Below are 20,681 nucleotides of genomic sequence, written 5' to 3'. Positions count from 1 at the left end.
AACTTTCTCTGAACTGTTGTTTGCAAAATACTTTCAATTTCTCTTTTTGTTGGCCCTTTTCTATGCTGTTGATGGCAGTGTACAAGTATCAAAGTTTTTCTCTATACATCCACAGCCCTTTAGTAGGAGCTGTACTGGCATATAGCTTTTTGTGATAATGTCATTAAGTGAGCTGTAATCTTTGATGAGACTAAACCCATTATTTACCACTCACATAAACTTCATTACAATGACTGCAAACATTTATCAGTATAATTTGAGCCGAATTTTTGCAACCAAATGGAAAATTACCTCTTAATTCACTTATCTGTTTCCTACATTGTCTCTTCAGTACTCCTCTCTCCTCTCTCAGTTCCTTTACCACAGATCCTAGGTTTCCTAAGAAAACCATTCTGCTTTCACTATTTACAGGGCAATCTTGTTTTGCTTACTTATTTTGCTCTGCTCTTCCTGGATAAAATTACAGTTGTTCCAATACAGAAAGTAAAGAAGTGAGGTTGGAGTGTTGCTGCTGGCCAGCCAGCCCAGCTGTCAAAGAGCAATACAGATGAAGCAGCCCGTGGTGCACCCACGTGCACATGAATACTGGAGAGACTGCACTTTTCTCCAAGGGAGGGCTTTTGGTTGTTAGAGATAGAAAATGGTGGGGTTACCTTGCCACTGCCTTATATTCACTAATGTCTAGGTTTGGTAGCTGGTGCTGAACCCACTTGTGCTTTGCCTGTTGTTTTGGACTGGGAGTAGGAGGAAGTGGAAGCAACAGGAAGCTTCTGCTGTGTGCTGAACAACTTGAGAGTTTGGGCAGCATCTGCTCTACAGAACAATTGCCTACTTGGCAGAAATGCTGTTCCCATGGAGGTAAACTCAGAGGCTGGAAGGAGGTGTCCCTCAGGCTGGATTTGATTTACCAGGACTCAAACAGCTGCAATTCTGCTGTCCTATGGCGTATCTAATGGACTTAGCAGAAATCCAGCTTTAGCCAGCTGTTACAAGTGGATTGGTATAGGTGTGTTCTGGTGTCCAAACAAAGAACAATGGTGTTCTGAGGACCTTTCTGTTGGTGGGAGGATCCACAAGCCCAGATCTTTTTGAAGAGTTTTGTTCACCATTTTTCCCAGTATAGAAAACTGTTGTGAAGGAGCTCTTAGACATGCAGCTTCTTCAGGGCTCTGTTAAAATCCAAAGCTATTAGCCTACAATGAGCTAAAAGTGGGTGTAGTTTAGGCTGGTGAGATGGCTCTTGTCCTTAGCTTGGAGATCCATTAAATAAATCCACTTAAAGGAACCTCTGAGTTTGCTGAGTTGAATTTTGCTTTCATTGGAAATGGACTTGGAAATCCACAAAGTAAAGTTGAATTTCTAAAATATGTCAAAATAAATCAATTTACTCATTTCTCAGAGCCATGATACCTGAGAACAGCATAAGCATGCTCAAGTGCTCGTTCCTTTGCATGGAAATACATCTGCTTTCAAAGCCTCTAGCCTTGACATTCCCATTTGCACTACACAGACTGCATCCCAAGTCTATGGATAGCATTTGACAGCGTGCTTTTGGTCTCTGCTCTGATCCATGTGTTTGCTGTCATGTCGTAGTGATCACTTCATCGTCCTCGAGGGAGTACACAGTGACAGAGCCAGAAAGGGATGGAGTTGCTTCCACCTACACGGGTGCTTATCAGTGGCGCCAGACCATCTCCTTTGATGAATGCATCCACGATGACACCCCTCACTCTGCTCCTGCCACTCAGCAGCTCTCGGTGGACAGTGTGTTTGTCCTGTACAACAGAGATGAGCAGATCCTGCGGTACGCCATGAGCAATTCCATTGGCCCCATCAGTGGTACGTAGCAATTGCAAATTTTGCTTTTTCTCTTTTGTGAGTAATTAAGGGCAGTTATCCTTTTTTTTAGCCTGCCCTAGCTGGATGTTAATGAGTTAAATTAGTCAATATCATTATTTGGTAGCAGTCCAGGTCCACCAGAGGAGATAAATTGAACTGTTGAAAATTTGTGTTTTTAATTCAGAAAGAATATTTAAGTGATGCTCTATTCTTGAAATTCACTGGGGTTTATGTCTAATTCCTTGAAATACTCTCAATACACCACCTTGAATCTATTCCCACTTGGATGCATGGAGTATGTTGTTTATCTTTACCTAATTTGTAGTTCCTCTATTAATTTGGGTGGGGGGCATTGTCAGAGAAGACAGCAAAAGAAGGGAATAAGATTTGCCATAGATGAGTTTCTATAGTTTATCTTGAAACATGGCATTTTATCTTTTTGAATTGTAGGCAGCTTATGAAAGAGTGTTCTTTTGGATGAGCTATCCAAGCTTGCAGTAACATCAAAAAGAAAGCAATGAGACAATTTGAAAATGCACACTAGATGAATATAAAACCAGGCTGTGCTCACTTTTGTTTGTTACAAAATAGAGTTCTGCTAGTTAAAATGAATAAACCAAGCTGTTAAGAATCATGTTTTGAGTGTAGTGTCAGTGACTGGAAAATGAATTTTTCTTTCTGTCTTGTTCTTTAGAGAGGTTTTTGTGGCTCTTTTTTAACTCAGTAGTCCTTTGTACAAGTAACAAGGAGTACTGGGGCTATTAAATACGTGTCCAAGATATCACCTGCAAGGCCCCTTCTTCCAGATGCAAAAAGTATATTTCCTTGTTTAACGTGTGTTATGAGCAACCTCCTTCCTGGCCTTAACTGCGTGCTATTACTTGGACAGAGTCATCAGGGCTAAATATGATCTCTCTTGCCAGATGGTTCTGCTGATATTAACCGGAATCCTTGCTACACTGGCACTCATAACTGTGACACCAATGCCGTGTGCCGTCCAGGAGCTGGAAATCGCTTCTTCTGTGAATGTTCGATTGGCTTCCGTGGAGATGGAAACGTTTGTTATGGTATCAGAAGACTTCAATTCGTTGCCAAATGATAGCTGATGTAGAATTTATTTTCCTTGGGGTGTATTGACCCTCATGACTAGCTGTTCCAGCAAAATAAACTGTCCTGAGAGGCTGGTTTTAAGGTTAGAGGGTTGCTGGGCTGCACATCTCAATAATCAAAGTAAGCAAGTTTGACTGTCTTGAAGAGTATGTTTTCGTATTTTGCAAAGCTTCTTTCCCACCCAGTTCATCTTTTTATAAAACATGTGGGAACTTAGTTGTGAGAAACTTACTGTAATGCAAGTTCTGTTTAAAATGAGTCAACTAGGTTAAAAGTTCTCAGGGGAGATGAGGAATAGAAAATGCACGTGCAAACAGAGCGCAGATATATGCAATTCATCAAAATAATCTTTTTCATTATCTGCTTTGAAAATTCATTTCTGTTTGAAACCACACATATTTCCCAGCTGTGCCTAGCTGTGCATTCCTAGTGTATTTGGGTTTTGCCTTGCAATCAAATCACAGCACTAATATTAGTTTTCAAGAGGTGAAAGTCTGTGTTAATGAAATGTGTCATCCCTATTACCTAAAAGAATTTGGGGGGGGGTTGAAACCCAAAGCACAACTCTCCTTCCACTCCAACCCTTTAATCAGCTTGCAAATGAAAACAACGGCATCACACTTCCAGTTCTCTGATGCTGTGAGTTGGGCAGCAGTGGTTTAGAGATGTGTATGAATAATGAAAGGGGAAGTCTTTCCTGGAGTTCATGCTCCCCCAGTAGTTATCATTGCTTCTGATCACCTAAGGCTGCATTTTCTTTGGCTCCCCTTTCCTCTGCAGTTTCCTGTGCCTTCCCCTTATTAGTCCATGATAGAACTTCTTCTGGTTTGCTTTCTTCTTTTTGGTGCAGATTAGCTGAGGACACAGTTACCTCAAAACTTATTTTCAGGTTATTAATATACCTCTCTTAAGAGGTATGGTCTATGCAAGCTGTGACCCGAATACAGAATACTGCTATTAACCTAGAGTTCCCAGTTTCTGTTTTTCTGGCATTCACATTAAATGCATTTTTGTAATAACCAGGATCCTTTTGACCCTAGATATTGATGAGTGTTCAGAGCAGCCAGGGCTGTGTGGAAGCAATGCAGACTGCAGCAACCAGCCGGGAACCTACCGCTGCGAGTGTGTTGAGGGATACCAGTTTGCAGCAGATGGGCAGACTTGTGTTGGTGAGTTTCATGTTTCTTAAAAGCATTGCCCACCAGCCTTTGGGCTGTGATCCATCTCACAGGGACAGAAAACAGTGCTTCATGATTTGTGCTGATTTCTAATGTGAGTGGAATTCAGGAATTCAGTTCATGATTACTGGGTTTTTTTGCATTTTGCGTAAGTGCTGTGCTTTTGACTTTTGGGTGATTTCTGTTTTGTTTGTTATGTCTAATCTAGAGTTCAATTTAACAGATGAGATTTCAGTTACAGATTCATCCCTTGGACAAGATAGTGCACAGTTCTAAGCTAGTGTATGTTGGCTGTTGCAGACTTTTTTTCTGAAGTGATAATTTATCACGATGAAAAGGAATTGTAGCTGCAGATCACTTCACTTTAAAATCTTTGCAATTGGCTCTTAGCTCATTTTTAATGAACTATTAAATATCAAATTCAGTAGTTGTCACTGAAGTTGTCACTGCCTGAGTTAATCTGTATTTGCTAGACTAAGGTTGTCCTAACAAGGGATATCTTTTGCCGCTTTGCTCTGTTTTTCACTCAAGTTGTAGAAACTCTTTTTGAAAAAAGAACTCCACAAATGGTAGATAGAAGAGGGATAATGGCAAATAACAAAAGAGGAATAATGACTCTACCTCTAGAGCTGGATAGGGAGGATAAGATGGAGATCAGATTCTTTTTTTTTTTCTTGTTAGAATTTTTGTCTTTGCAATCTGACAGTAATTCCATACCAACAAAACCTATACACAGTCTTCCAGTATGGCTGGAAGTTCCTCTTTCTTTTGGAAAGAAGGGATAACAGCTGAGGATTTTTTGCTTCTGCTGTGGCAGCTTTGTGGTGGAAGTTTAGCTACTCTTTGATCAGCTAATGCATCCAGGTCGTTCCTCATTATAGCCAAGACTGTTCTTCAGCAAAGACTGAGGAGTCTTGATCTTACAGCGGAGGGCTGCAATACTTTCCTTGAGTTTGTGACTTTGCATGCTGTGTATTATACTCTGTCACAAGCCAAATTTCTCTGCTCCAATAAGAATTACAGTTCGTGTCTCTTCCCTAAGTCACAGTGTACCCTAAGTGTCTTTGTTGCAAAATGGTCAGAAAAAAAGCTCCTTCTACCAAGGCCACTGGAAGGGACAGGGTGAGATGTGGAAGAGCAGCTTTATGTTCCTTCCATTATGTCCAACACTGCACTTTTGTGATTTGGACCTGAAAGGGAACATTCTTCCCTCCAGCCATGACCTCACCAGCTTCACTCTACCACTTTCCCATGAAGCTGATGTTCCACTTTTAGCAAGTGCTAAGTAATTCCTTGCCCAGCTTGAAGAATTTCAGTTTGATCCCTTCCTTCAGCCAAAACTGAATTGCATTTCTAAGGCTGAGGAGACGGAAGATAAACTTTAGTTTCCCAACAGATTGAAAATAAATGTCATGGTAATCTTTTCACAGTAGAGGGTCTTATAACCTACAGAGAATTTGAATCCCAGAGGGGGAACAGCAACCCTCTGTGCTTTTGTAGGTTGCTCTGCGATACCAATTCTGACTCAGCTTTTTTGGAACCACTTTTTTTCATACCAGCTGTGTGATTCACTGGGTAGCTTTATAAGAGAGTTGTAAATAAATCTTGTCCTCCTATTTTTAGGATGAGAAACAGAAAGACTTGGGGATTCCCTTTGCGCTCCAACTCTTAGCTTATGTATTTATAATAGTGTTCCTAATGAATTTCTTTTTAATCCAAAACTTACTCAAGTTATTAATGATTCTAACAATGATGTCATTTCCTTCAGAAAAACTGAAAAAAATAGTGTTTTCAGATATGGCTCTGATAGAAGATTTCTGTTATTTCTCTGTTGACACTGTGGTGGTTTCCATCTGTGCACTGTGATGAAATGAGCATTGTAGAGTCTCGTCTTGGCTCCCTGTCAAATTCTTGTCTTTCTTGTGTAAGGACAGCCTCAGTGTTACAGCAGCCTCTGTTAGAGCAGCTGGAAGTCTGTTCCTAGATGTACACACTGGACACCCTATTTTCAAGCCCAAAGTTTTTGTAGCATTTTACCTCTTTCTTTTCAAGTACCATGGTTTCCTTTCCTGTTCCCTGATGTCACAGGTAAGCATAGGCAGAGCTGCAGCAACTTCCTGAAGCAATTTATGTGCAAAGAGTGCAGTGCCTTCAGAGCCCCAGCTGTCAACATGAGAGAGTTATGAAAAGCTGCAGGTCTGGTCCCAGATCTCTCCAGTAGTTGACAAATATGTTTATCTCCCATTGTGAGTGAGTCACAGCTCCTGTTTGTTGCCAAGTGGCAGCAGCTCTGGGTCAGTACTAGGTTAATGTAGCAGGCCATCTAAATAATTCCCAGTGCAGTGAAATGGCCACTTTGCTAACATGTGAGCTAGCTCTGTGAGATGCCTTACATTTCTTCATTCAGGACTTCTTTTCATAAACAAAGCTGATATACACATTAGGATCTGTCACCATGGTAGCTTTTCTGCCCCATTCTATATTAACAAGCACCTGTGAGGTGCTGAGGACAGCCATTTCATTGTAAAACATTAATCAGATTTAACACCACTGAAAGGGGAGATTTCAGGGGAAAAAAATAAAATAAAATAAATCCCAACTCCCAGAGCAAAAACCCCTCTGCTTCCTTTCTTCTCTGTAATCTTTCACAGATGTTGCTCTCTTGCATGAACTTACTATGAGGCTTAGCCTTTGTAAAGGAAAGTTCAGATTTTCATCTCCTCTCTTACCCATTTAACTTGCAGCTGTGGAGTATGTGGTGAACCACTGCCAGAGGGGCACACACAACTGTGACATTCCTCAGCGTGCTCAGTGTGTGTACACCGGAGGGTCTGCCTACATCTGCACCTGCCTCCCTGGCTTCTCCGGAGATGGGCGCGCCTGTGAGGGTGGGTAGCGCCGTTTCTTGTGGGGCTTTTATGCTCTTCACTGCACTACTGGGCTGGTCTTTACCCTGTCCTATACCTACTTGTCATTTCAAGTAGGAAATTTCATAGTCTGAGTCCCTCAGCCAGGAATTTTTATTAAGCATTTCTCTTTCTGTCCTCTCACTTTTGAATTTACTCTTTGATGTTTGGTCTATAAGAGGTGTGAGATGAGATAACTGCAGAAATTGCAGTAGTTGCAGCTACAGACCTTTGTCTGCTGCAACTGTTTGCACTGTATTGGTTTCAATTATTAAGGTGGTGAAGCAAAATGCTCAGACCCTGTAAAAAATTTTGCATTCTGTTTCATGTCAGTCTGAGAGCAGTGGGGGAGCAGCCTTACCTAATTACATGTTGGAAACATGGCTAGCCAGATCCTACTTCTCTTGCTATGTTAAGTCATTTCTTTGGGACATATGGACATATATGTCTAAAATACTGTGTGAGTAATAATGCTTGTTACCTTTTGGAATAGGAGATTTGTTGAGCTAGAGAACCTAAAATACAGGCATGCTTCCCCCTCAGCCCCATTTTTTATCTCCCTTGCATTTCTGTACTAGATGTATTTCCAAAGAACTGTCTGTATGTCTAATCAGATAGCTTGAAAATGTGACAGGTTTGTACTTTATTTCATCACTCTGACTTGTCCATCAGAAGGCACAGTCACCTGAGACTGATCTTTTCTTTTGCAGATGTAGATGAATGTCAACAGGGCCACTGTCATCCAGATGCTTTCTGCTACAACACTCCTGGGTCCTTCAGCTGCCGCTGCAAGGCAGGTTATCGTGGGGATGGTTTCCGATGTGTGTTAGGAGGTAAAATTCTATAGTTCTTGAAAGTTGGACCAGAAATATAATTTGGGATTTGGGGAATATATATCTTAATTTGGTTCCCTTCTGAAACACAGCGCCTACTGCCACATTGATGTCTTTAGTCTTCTCAAGCCTTTCAAGGTTAGGGCTTTACCAAGCTTACGTCAAAACTGTATCCTGACTGCAATCACTTTTTCATTATATCCTGTTCAATGTCCCATTTTATGTTTTGTTTACTCTGTCCTCAGCAGTTTTCAGCCCCAAGCTGATACTATCTTTTAAAGTTGCCTTGTGTAAAGGTTTGACCATGGGGTGATTTGGTTTGCATACTCAGCAATCACTTACCATAAAGTACCTGGAATTGTTGGCAATGCAAATGAATGCAGTGTTTACAGGAGAAAAGTGAAAAATGAGACCAAAGTCACAAGGCTCTTGTCCTGCAGTGAGATCTAGATGCCTACATGCCACATACAGCCTACGGTCCAGAAAGACTACAGTTGCCAGCTAGCACTTACTTGTTTCTGTATTTATCCATCTTATTCTCTGTTCAGGAGAAAGTTCTTTACCTTCACACTTCTGTTTTTCCATTGTACCTTAAACCTTGAAGTATAAAACTCATCTTGAAGGTATGCATAAAAAAAAGAAGGAACACTGGAGCACAAAGCAGCATTGTTATTCTACTTTAATTCAACAGCATGGCAAACCTATGGGACAGCACTCAGCTTTTGTAGATGGTGAATCTTTCATCCAGGAAATAAAGCCTAACTTCTCAGTATATTCAAACCCAATTCTTCTTCCTCTAAGATTCTTGCTGTTGGGCATTTCTCAACAGACCAAAAATCAAACTGTGCAGTCAAGAGTAACAAGAATATCCTAGGGCCAAAGAGAAAGAAAGGGTTTGGGCGTTTTGGTTGGGTCTTTTTGTTTTTTTTTTTTTTTTTTTTAATAATGGGGGTGCTTGCTTCAAGGAGCATTTCTGTGTGGCATGATGTTACTACCTGAGACTTAATACTTTTATCTTGCCTCTATATTCCCCAGTTCTGAATTTCTGACTCTTTTTTTTTTTTTTTTTCTCCACAATTGCATGCTCAGTTTTTGAACCAAAAGGCAAAGGATTTTACAGAAGAAAGGAAAAAAAAAAACAAACCCACGAAGCTGATTCTAGTTTTAGATTATATTTACATGACACTTCACCATGTACACAGTAACCCATTATGTGAAATCAACCAATGCTTGTAGATTTTTTTATCATAGGTAAATTTCAGGAGATTTTGAAGTATTTCATTCTGAGGCATAGCTTTCACCGCTTTGTCAGTCTTTTAATATAATTTTTAACTAAAATTTCATGCATAATCACCCATGTGTATTTTCATTTTAGTGCCAAATGAAAGGGGAACTAACTGGTGTTTTTGACCTGTGTCAAAATATTTAGCTAACTATCCAGCTAATAAAAACAAAATTATTTCTGCTAGAGGAGAAACTTGATGTGAATAACTTGAAGCAAATAAAATCTTAAAGTTTCCAGTTCTTCAGGCAGAATTGTAGAGGCAAAAACATTGCTTTCATGCCACATGCCCTTTGTAGATGAAACAGGTGGTTTTGTAGACTGATACGTACAATCAACCAATTAACTTGATTACAAGGACACAATTTCTTCTGAGTATATGCGATGATTTACTTAAGTAGATGGGGGCTTTGTATTATTTTTAACACCTTTTCTTAGGCAGTGGTTAGTGTGTCTACTAAACTGCTAAGCACATGGTATTATTTTGTAGTAACCTTATTTCCTACTTCTATACACTCCTTCACTTTATGTGCTCAACACAAGTGTGTCTTGAATTGGGATTTTTTTTCATGTCACAATTTTAATAGTAATAACAAAATATTTTTTAGAGTTTTGTATCTACTATTCTAGTGGGTGAAGATCTGCCAGGCTTTGTTAGTCTTCATCTATGCCTCACTGATAATTTTTTTAACAAGGTTTTGTATTAGAAGACATTTTAGAAACACTTGTATCAATTATCTCTGCTTACTAGATGTTCTGAGCAGTAAAAAACCATCTGTGTAGATAAGAAGTCTCACTTTTGCTGAATTGTGACTGAAGTACAAAGTCTTTGTGTTGTTCAGCTAGTCTGCAGCATTGGTGATGTTCACAACATAGTGCCTGCTCCTTTTCTTAGAGTTAATAGAACAATAGCTGCCCTTGGGGTGTCATCTGTTGCTGAAGCTTTAGTGCTTCTAGAATGGATAGATCCATCAGTTAATCATTGCCAGGGACAGAAACAAGCTATACTTTCTGAAACCTCACAAAAGTAGTTTAGTTTACTCTAGCTCTCAGTATGTAAAGTATGTTGTTTCGGAATGGAGATTGCGGAGGAGGCTGTATTGTGTTCAGCTGTAATTAGAGACCCTTTCTCCCCCTTTTTGCCCACTAAGGTTTTGATCTCATAAGCCTCAGTGTAGTAACTGAAGTTTTTTCCTGGTTGTTAATAGCAGGGAACGTTTCATTCATCCAAATACTCCGTTCTTTTTGCTGTTCTTTGTTCCAACCCATGTGTACAATTACTTGCTTGTTTGGTGTCTTTATTATTATATGAAACCTACTGTTGAATCTCAGTGGCAACTCTTGGAACAAGTAGACTAACAGGCAAAATGGATTTGAGTCACACACATGGGAATGGCTGTAGGAGTGAACTGGCAGGTTAATGAAAGAGTTAATGATGCTGGAATGTCCTGCTGCTCCCAGCTATTAAGAAAGTCTGTACTTCATTATTTCCTCACGCTTCATTTTTCCATTTCAAAAAAACCAGATGTCTGAGTGTTTCTACCCCTGCAGACCCCAGACACTGTTTACTAAACAGAAACAAGCCTGGATTCTTGGAACTAGGAGCTGTTAAGAGCTATTCTCTGATCATCTGTGTGCAACTGGTTTCACATGAGAAACACACTTACCAGGACAAAACTGTAAGTGAGGAATTACAAAGGAAAATGAAGGGACAAAGGGAAGCTTTTCCATTTGGGTTTTTAGGTTTTTTTTTTCTCCAGCATCTGAGGACAGCAATTAAAAATATCAATATAAATCTTTGAATGAGAGAAATCCATACATCTCACTTTCTCATCCTTTTACTCAGCTTCTATCTTTTTTAAGAAAAGTCCATAAATAATTTTCTACATTGCTGCGACAAAAGCAATCCTCTATGACTAAAAAATACTTTGAATATTTGTATATGACTTTAGTTTGGTTTTCACTCCATTCTGGTTTTTTCTTCACACAGGTGAGAAATGTGTATGTGTATGTTTTTCATCTCATCTTTCCATATTCATGCTACTTCCATTTTCATTTTTACGAATTCCATAATCTATTTCAGTGACTCTTAAAATCCAGAATGCTACTGGTAGTTTGTTTATCAAATGAAAAAAAAAAGTTTAATATTCATCAAATACAAGTTGATTCTTCTGAAGAAGGATATGCAATTACCTTAAGTTCAGGATGCACCATTCCATGTATCTAGTCTGACTTGTACTGTGTTCTACAGGACACAAATTCTTCATCACACCTTTGTTCTCTGTTTTGCTCTACAGCTTCTATCTTAGGAGCATTTTCCTCCTCATTCAATTTCTCACTGTTCTCTTGAACTGTGGTTGCCAGAGCTGGATGAAGTCCTATCCTCGTATTCTTCTCTACACCTGTATATTCCCTCTGTATATGCTGAATTCTTTTTTATAGCCTCTCACAATCCCTACAGTGCTGAGTTGTGATCCGCTGATAGCTTTTTCAGGTTGTAGTTTCAAAGATTATTCTGTCTTTAGAGGCTTGTCTACACAGTTTATTCCAAGAAGTATGACTTTACAGTTACATCCTGTCCTTCTCATGTGGCATGTTTCACTTCCACAAATGATGCAACCCATGGTTGTATATCTTCCTCTGGAATCCAAATGATGAAATTAAATTTCTTAATATGGACATTTAGAAGCAAGACTAAGGTAATATGGGAATTTACTAAAGATACCACTACTTCATGACATTTGACTTCTGACTCAGATTATTTCTTTCAGTTTTTAATTATTTGCCAGTTTAAGTGCTTAGTTTCAAAAATGATACCATCCTGTGGGCATAGAGCTCTATAGGAAAACACAAAGCTATTAGGTCAGTGTATTACCTTCAGCAATCAACTGCACCAAAACCCAGTGAGGACAGGGTTTTACTTAATTTTACAGCAACTGCTGATTGGTAATGTTTAGATGCATGCATTGAAGAATACTGTAATTTGATCCTGCTGTTAATGAAAATCTGGTGTCACCCCTGCTTTTTTTCATCAACAACGAATACCTAGGTCCTGCCTTTACTGGTTGTTTCCTCTCTGGCAGAAGGAACTAATCCTGCTGCATACCATTTTTATCATCATTGACATAATCATTTCCCTGGCCTTTTAAATGTGGGTTTCAAGAATAGTAAGAACCTCCTGAAAATCAGGGCTAGTTATCCCTGTATATGAAGCCTTGAAGCAGGCATGGCTTGTTTTCCATTTGCAACAATCAGGCACAGTAATAGCAGCACCATTACACCAGGTAGATGTTATTTGCTCTTGGCACTACCAGTTGTATTTAATGGACTTTTTCTTCATGCCAATCGTGAGATCAGAGAACTCTGCAAATGCCAATCGTTCTGTATCTTTGAAGAGTCTTGACTGGATGAAATACTACTTACATTAAAGGCAGGCTCGCAAAGAAACCACATTTAGGCTGCTGTAGTGAAGGAAATTTACTGGCTCTTGGGTTTGCGTCTGCATGCTGGCTTACAAAGTGTCCCTTGTGCTACGTAAATATGTGCCCTTTCTTGTTACCCACTTTGTCTAGCTAGTGCTATTAGCTCATCAAGGCAGGAAATGTGCTTTATTTGTTGTGTCAATCTCATCTTTCAAACTCTGTCGTAGCTAGATTAACTTCAGAGGGTTAATGCAATTTAAAACTGAGTAAAATCAGAGCATCTTCTCCTTGATGCAAATATTTTTATGCAAGTAAAAAATCAGCATTGATGGGTTTTTTAGAAAGAACCAATCATATGCTCTGCCTTCTAGAAATTCAGTACTAATTTTGAAAATTATTTTATTTTGACAAGTCTCTTGACTTTAGTGTTGTTACGTGCATAAGCAGACCATTTGTGAGATTGGTCTTGATCACTGCAAGATTAAGTTCTCTTAAAAAATACAATCAGAATTCCTGAGTAAAATCTGCAGATATTAGTATGAACATTGTCTTGAAATTAGAACAGATATTGATGTTTCAAATCACCAAAAATGCTAATATATTTTAGGTGTATCCACTGGGTCCTATCTGGGAGTGTATACCCTCCTTCCCATAATTCATATTCAATATTGATTTAAAAATTGGTTTAAAAATGGTATATGCCTTATTTTTATGAGTTTCCTATGCAAAGAAGAAAAGGAATAGTTTCTACCTTTGTTTTTATATCCTACTGAGGAGGAGTTAAGAGTTTTTCTCAAAGCTCATAGGAATGTAATTATGAATTTTTTTCTGCACTGCACAAAAATGTGCGTGGGGTAGTTTACCAATACTCTGTGTTCTCCCTGCTTTCTCCTGTGAGCAGTTCCTATAATGAGAGTTTAGAATAAAAAAAACTGGCAATACCATCTCTTTACTGGAGTCAACATTTCTTTTACCTGCATACTGCATAGGACACTGAATACATGAACGCAAAATCTGAGACAGATAATGGAGGCCGTCCCACAGGGCCTGGTTTTGTAGGTTGATTCAAGGCTCTCCACCACCCACGTTAAAAGTATTGCCAAATATTTCAGTTGTTCAGTGGGCTGTTCTCCAGTCATTTGTATTTCTCTAATTATGTCCAGGTGCATGAAACTTGTCCAAAGCTTTTTCTTGTGTAACGAGTTTAAATATTAATAAAAACCTCCCTTCTTTTTTACAGAACATAGATTTACACCACAACAGTTTGTAGATGCATGGGATTAGCTTTTTGCTCAGCTGAGGTCAGTCTAGTCTGAGCCACACAAAATTAATCCTGGCCATCAGCCAGTGTGGAAACAAGGAAAGGAATAAATGGAAGTGTAATGTTAAAGACTCTTCAGAAGACAGTTTGTGCTAAGTATTTCTAAATGTCTGTAGAAATCATCAACAGGGAGAAGATACCATCCCATAACTATATCTGTCTCTCCCAGGGATCTCAAGTGTATGGTAAAAGCAAGCCAGATTTCTTTGTCTGGAGAAGGAAATATATTATTTTTATTGTATTCTTTTAATTTCATGATATTTTTTGGCTTCTAGAAGATATATTGATCCAGATGACTTTCCCTACTGCATGACAGATAATATAATAAGAAGGTGTAAAGTTTAGTTTAGACTATTTTGTAAAATTGAAACATAAAGAGCCATATCCCTGAATGTCCTGATCTGACATCTGAAAAGTTTCTTTCCTCTGTAGTCTCTGCAGTAATATATACGCATGTGGTGTAGCCAGTGTGCATGCTCTGTTTCTCTGTGCTTCACCAGGGAGTGCACAACCTGTCCCTGCAACTCCTTTCTTAGATCCAGAAGAATCAAATAATGCTCAAAATTCGTAACTGAACTTCAAAAACCTAGTATACATCGTAGCAATGAATTGCTTCACTTCCTAAGATCTGTAGAGAATTTGGCATCTGCCTCACGTTGTGGTTTTCTCTTGCGGCTTTGAAGGGAATCTCAACTTTTAGCATTACAAAAGACCTTCAGCTGCTGTAGGGTCTGTCTAATTAGTCACATTTTAAGGCCCATGGATAATTGCCAATGAGTAGACATCAGGGTCAAAAGTCAGAATGTTCTTGCTCATCTGCTTCAAGGAGATCAACCATATTTTCCAGCTCCTGTTTATGACCCTTCAATGAAGGAGGGGACCTGTTTGTTCTCTTTTAAACAAGGCAGTGAAAGATAAAACAAGTTTAAGGCAAATGTGTCACACTTACATAGGGCAGACTTGTTGAAGCTGTTCTGAAGTCATATGCCTTCAAGGTTTCTAACAGTGTCATGTTCCACTAGAGGTAAAAATTCTTGTGTATAGGTGGTCAACATATGTTAATTGTTAATGGACTGTAGTTATTAGCTAAAACAGAAATATTCACTGGGGTTTGTTTTGTTCTGTTGTTTTTTTCCCCCAGATGTAGAAAAGACCAAATGCCAGCATGAACGTGAAGTAGCTCTTGGCAGTGGAGGTGCTTTCTTCCCGAGGGATGTAAGACTTGGTCACTTCATTCCCCAGTGTGATGAGCACGGGAATTACCTACCCACTCAGTGCCATGCTGGCAGTGGGTATTGTTGGTGTGTGGATAGGGATGGAAATGAGATCGATGGCACCAGAAGCGGTCCAGGAGTTCGACCACCATGTAAGTGGCTGAAGCACTTGTTTCTTGTGGTTATCTCCATCTGAGTGCACTGTCTCCCAAATGTGGGGCTTAGTCCTTCCCTGAGATGCAGCACTAACTTGGAGCAATGCAGATTTCTGCTGTCCCAGTGGTGGTATGTCTCATGCCCCAACACACACTTTTCCTTCAGCTGGGGCATCTGGACAGCTGTGGGAAGTTTCTGAATAAGAAGAAGGTTTTCTTGCTTCTTCCTTGCCTTGAAACAGTGAGAGGCCCAGATAGTCTTTGCCCTCTGGGAGCTGTAATAGCTGACTTGCCTCAGGAAATGAAGGATGTTCCTTCCTACGTCTTCCTCACTTGAGCTGAAAATAAGATAGATTTTTCTAACCATTTGAAGCAAAGAGCAATTACAGAGCCAAACATGAAAAGACGTATTATGTCATTTGCTCCTTCTCTGTCATCCAAGGGGAAAAATTCAGAAGCTTTCTGCATCTGATTGTAGTTATTAATGTCTGCTTATAGAGCTGTTTCCTTCTAAGAAGTCTGACTGTAATTGTGTCCCTGCAAATAATAAGGAGCCTTGTTGTGCTGTACAAGCTGATTTTTTTTCCCCATCTGTTTCCTTCTCTATTAACCAGGTCTGAGCACAGCTGCTCCTCCTGTTGTCATTGGGCCCTCTGTTCGACCAGACACGGTACCTCTGCCACCAGGAACGCACTTGCTTTTTGCCCAAAGTGGTAAAATTGAACATGTTCCACTAGAGGGAAACAATATGAAGAAAAATGGTGCAAAGGCCCTCTTGCACATTCCAGTAAGTAACTTACTATACTAAGTCCATGTTTTTTAGAAGGTCCCTCACAAAGCTGAAAGCTACTGTTTGTCTGCATACCTCGGTAATTTAAGTTAAAAACACAATTTTTACTCTTCATTAAAATTTCGGTATCCCATTAATTTGTTACTGAAAATTCCTAACCTGATTAGTCAAAAATCTTAAACCTAAGGCATTAAAAAAAAAAAAAAAAGTTTCCTTTTCAAGAATGGTTCACAATAGATGACAAGACAAAAATGTAATCTCACATGCCTCCAGTAGCTCTTCATATAAACTCCTCTCTATTCACACTTCTATTGGTTTCTGACTCTAGTATAAAAGTTTAGGAGACCTACAATAGCAGTAGGTGGGGAGGTCCTTTTTTCCATTCCTTCTCCCTCAAAGTTTTTTCCTAAGTCCTAAGGTATTCCTATTTTCTTCAATCAGTTTTCTCCACTTCTTGGCTACACATATATTTTTCTTTCTTTTTTTTTTTTTGCTTCCTTCCCCATGTGTGAGAACCCGGTGGGTGGTAGATCTTTCCCATGCTTCTACTACTGTCTTGATAATCTTTTTTCCTAGAAAATTAATTCCTGATGCTGAGAACCTCTGTTTTCCACCACCTGTGTCACATGCCAACCCTTTTCACTGGCAGTTTCATCACATTAATTTGTTATGCCCAAGGCCTAGGATGTCTGTTTTCATTCCAGTGTTATTTTATTTATAATAGATGGCAATATTGAGTAGCATACTGATCTCTTCTTGTGTGTATATATATATATATATATATATATATATATATATATATATATATAAAAATACTGAGTAGTTAGTAAATCAAATACTGGCTAAATTACACAGATTCACATCATTAAATAGTACCATAAATTTCTGTAATGTAAGGGTAAAATCCTTCCATAAGGTTTTATCCCTTATGTGAAGTGCTTCTGCAATAACATAAAAAATAGTTAAATGCTGTGTAAAAAATGGTGTAATAAGGCTGAAGGTAACATGATTCTGAATGCTTGTCACCTAGTCTCATTATTTACTTGATCTAACTTTAATTAATTAATTAGAAGTATCTTGAGGAAAGAACTTCCAAGACGTAAGATGAAATTCTTTCTTGAAACTTTGAATGCAAAGGAAACTTTCAGTCTCTGCTAGCATTGTTGACTTTGTGTTGTCTGTGTTGCGTATTTGCAAAGTGGTACCAGAGATATTTAAATTGTTCTGCAACCCACAGAATTAATGTACAGTGATGAATAAGTGCATCTGTTTTAATTCATGGGTTTGGAACGTCTTTTAAGAAGCTGTGTTGCAAAAGCGGTGACGGACTTGGGAATCCATGTACAGCTGTTGTGTTACCCTGATAGTCTCTTTGATTTGCCTGGAGGTGGGAGTTTGAACTCTAAACTCAAACTCTATTCCTATCTTCTTTCTGCCTGAAAAAAATGCATATAAATATTTCTTGTTGCTGAGAGTACTCTTTCCACCAGAATGATTTATGCAGTACTTGTTTAAGCTAACTTTTATTTTAAAACCTTACTTTGCTAGAACTTTTTAGAGTCAAATGGTGCTGCATGGGAAGCGCAGCCATAATGCATGACTTGGATTTCAGTGCAAGTCAGATTTGATTGAAGTCATTATTCCCCTTTAAAGGGAAAGAATGAGAGGAAAAATGTACATAAAGGGGTAGCATAGTAAAATGTCAACATGAACTTTATTTAGATGGCGTAGCTTTATAGGTGGAGCTGTAGAAGTCAGACAAACTCTTCAGTATCTTCAAAGCTTCTTTGAAATAATGGTGAATGATGTCTGCTAGTTAAAAGGGACTTTTAACTGGAAGTATTTTTCTAAGATATTTGACAATGACTGTTACCCAATGATTTTCTCGGCCTTTCCTCCCCATTTCCCACCTTTCCTCAAGAAGTTTGTTTCTTCAGGCTTGAGACTGAAAAGCATAAGTTAATGCTGCTGATTAGTAACTGTTGTTTATCCTGAGCTGATCTAATTTGCCTGTTGTCCAACAGGATAAAGTTGTTATTGGAGTTGCTTATGACTGCGTGGACAAGATTGTTTATTGGACAGACATCAGCGGCCCTTCAATCAGCAGGGCCAGCCTGCATGGTGGGGAGCCAACAACCATAATCAAAACAGGTAACAGCACAAAATTCTTTCCCTTGCTACTCCCTAGGAACACTATTAAACTTGAATTTAGTAATATGTACTCCTAGATGTTGCCTAAGCTAACTAAGAGTTGTGTTTATATATTAACATGGAATACCATCAGAAGGTGTCTTTGATTTTTGTTCTGGAAAGCAAGGTAGGTGCTGGATAGCTGAGATTTTGTTATATGTAGTATTTTTTTCTCTCCTGATCTCTGCCTGTTAGCTGCCTTCTCTGCTGAGAAAAGACTGGTGAGCATGCATGAAGACTGAAGAGAACTGCTGTCTCTTCCTTGGCTTGGGGATCAAACAGCCAAAAAGATTTTCGAAACCATTTCAGCTGTGATTTTCCCATGCCTGCCACTCAAGTTGTAGCACAGAAAGAGACTAAAGCCACCTTGTTTGTTTTTTACCCTTTGTAGTTGCTCAAGGATTTGAGAATTAGACTAGAGGGTATAGAGGAGTTAGTGCTTATCCAGTTTGTGTCTTTTTCTTATATACGAGACTGCTGCTCACTGCAGTCCATGTTAATTTTCATTAGAAGGGTTGAGTGCAAGCCCATGCATCTTGGATGTTAAACCCTTTTATTGATTGGAAAGGGCTAAGGGGAAGGACAGGTTTAGGGATCAAAGTGAATTGTTGGGGGAGATGTCACTAAGGAAAAACTACAGCAAAAGTAGCTGGAGGCACATTTTAAATACTAGTGTCCTCAAGGTCCTATAACACCTGTAAAGCCAAGATACTGGAAAAGGTCACCTTTGCTTTGAATCCTTTGTGGGCATTGTTACAAAAACTTATGAAATTATTTTAGAAAAATGATCAGCCAGTTATAAAACTCTACAATAAATTTAGTTCAGTTTTCTTTGGATGTGTAGAGAATCACTGCCTGGACTTTGTGCTTTGGAATAGTCACTTTGTGAGACTCCATTCAGGCTCTTAGGGACAAAAGATAGATGGGGGTGGCTTGGATCCTACTACTGTCCTAGGAAGGAAAAAGGGAGAGCTTAAGGCCATCCTTAACCATTCCAGCAGTTATGGAGCTTCATATTTCTAAAGTACTTGATAGCTGAGGTATTTTATAAAACTTCTTTTTCCATCCTAACATATTTAATAAGAAAGGGTCTCTAACCTGCAGTGAAATCCTATGGTTGCCTGTGCAACTTAGAAACTCTGCAGGGAAAAAATTTTTGCTTTGCACTATTAATGACTTTTTTTTTTTTTTTTTTTTTTTTAAGAATCTGCACTCTTAAAAATGGGGGAAGTTACTATTGCTAAAAACTTTATATGGGTATGAGTGTCTGTCTGATGAGTGTGTGTGTAACATTAAAAGTCTTACAATATATAAAATGTTGGAAAATTATTTGTGAAAGCTTTCAGCTAAATTCAACTGATTATTTAAGGTAATTCAAGATGCTTCAGTGCCACACAGAAACCTCATGAGTTTTGTCTGCTGTTAAAAGATATTGTGTGTATGAAGCTTTCTCATTAATTATGTTGTTCTGTTGGTTGCACAGGATGTGAATACTTTTCCTGAAGAGACGGGGAAAGATGTTGCACTTCACTTTTTGTATGTTAATGGAAATTTCAGTAAGGAGTCAGATCAAAATAATATTGAATATTCAGCATTCAAATGGATTTCTTCTATATGAGCCAAATCAGATTTCATGAAATAGGAAAATGCCTCCCCTTCAGAAGACTCATGAGAATTTTTTGTTGTTGTTGTTTTGATCTTTGCCTTCTTCCTCCTGTGAGCTCCAGCTGCTTTCTTCAGTTCATGCGTATTTTTGTGGAACGTACTACATTTTGGTTGGGTTTTTTTTTAAAGCTCTTGTGATCCAAGTTGTGCTGCTTTGCAGAAACACTGTTTAATTGTGGAGCCCCATCCAGTTCTCCTACATCCCTGCAGCTGTACAGGCTGTGGAGGCTTTCTCAGCTCTGCAGCTGTGGCAGCAGGTTAGGACGGAGAGCTTTCCTCTGTGGTAATTGCTCCAAGTCCCATCAGCTGTGCGTGTCTGTACAAACCTGCCCTCAGGGACAGAGCCTGAGACTGTGTCAGGCTTGAGGACAATATAGCAAGAACTATCTGTGCCTCTGAAAAGGCTGGTGATAAATGAAGCCTTTAAATATTCTCTTATCACTCCCTCCATGGGGCATAGTTTTTTCTGGCTTATTATCAGCCACACAGAAGGGACATTTACTTTAGACTTCTATAAATCTCCTAACATATAGCTGACATAAGGAAACAAGGAAACTAGTCAGGGAGCAGGGGCTCCTGGGAATCAGTGACAGCAGATCTTTTGCCTGCTGCTGTCTTCTGTTTCCTAGAAGAGTCTGGGAGCTCCTCCTATACCATTTGGTCAGTAATCTTCTGATCCCAAAGGCTGGGGACTGTTGCCAACGTCACCTCACAATGCAGCCGCCCTCAGCGGACTCTGCCATTAGCAAGAGAAGAGCTAGGAGCGTTTGAGTGTC

At 39.1% G+C, this 20,681-nt stretch overlaps 1 protein-coding gene across 1 annotated transcript in view; it reads left to right on the top strand.

Moving 5' to 3' along the window:
- Window positions 1-20,681, top strand: part of NID1 (nidogen 1) — a 43,141-nt gene that overhangs the window by 13,827 nt on the left and 8,633 nt on the right. Inside the window, exons 8-15 of the mRNA XM_040058950.1 lie at window positions 1,594-1,839; window positions 2,763-2,906; window positions 3,990-4,118; window positions 6,872-7,015; window positions 7,744-7,866; window positions 15,033-15,257; window positions 15,875-16,047; window positions 18,075-18,201. Coding sequence (XP_039914884.1) covers window positions 1,594-1,839; window positions 2,763-2,906; window positions 3,990-4,118; window positions 6,872-7,015; window positions 7,744-7,866; window positions 15,033-15,257; window positions 15,875-16,047; window positions 18,075-18,201 — 1,311 coding nt within the window. The remainder of the gene's footprint in view (window positions 1-1,593; window positions 1,840-2,762; window positions 2,907-3,989; window positions 4,119-6,871; window positions 7,016-7,743; window positions 7,867-15,032; window positions 15,258-15,874; window positions 16,048-18,074; window positions 18,202-20,681) is intronic.

Source organism: Hirundo rustica, chromosome 3 (assembly GCF_015227805.2).
Source record: "Hirundo rustica isolate bHirRus1 chromosome 3, bHirRus1.pri.v3, whole genome shotgun sequence".
Taxonomy (NCBI): Eukaryota; Metazoa; Chordata; class Aves; order Passeriformes; family Hirundinidae; genus Hirundo; species Hirundo rustica.
This window is presented reverse-complemented; position numbering and strand designations above follow the sequence as displayed.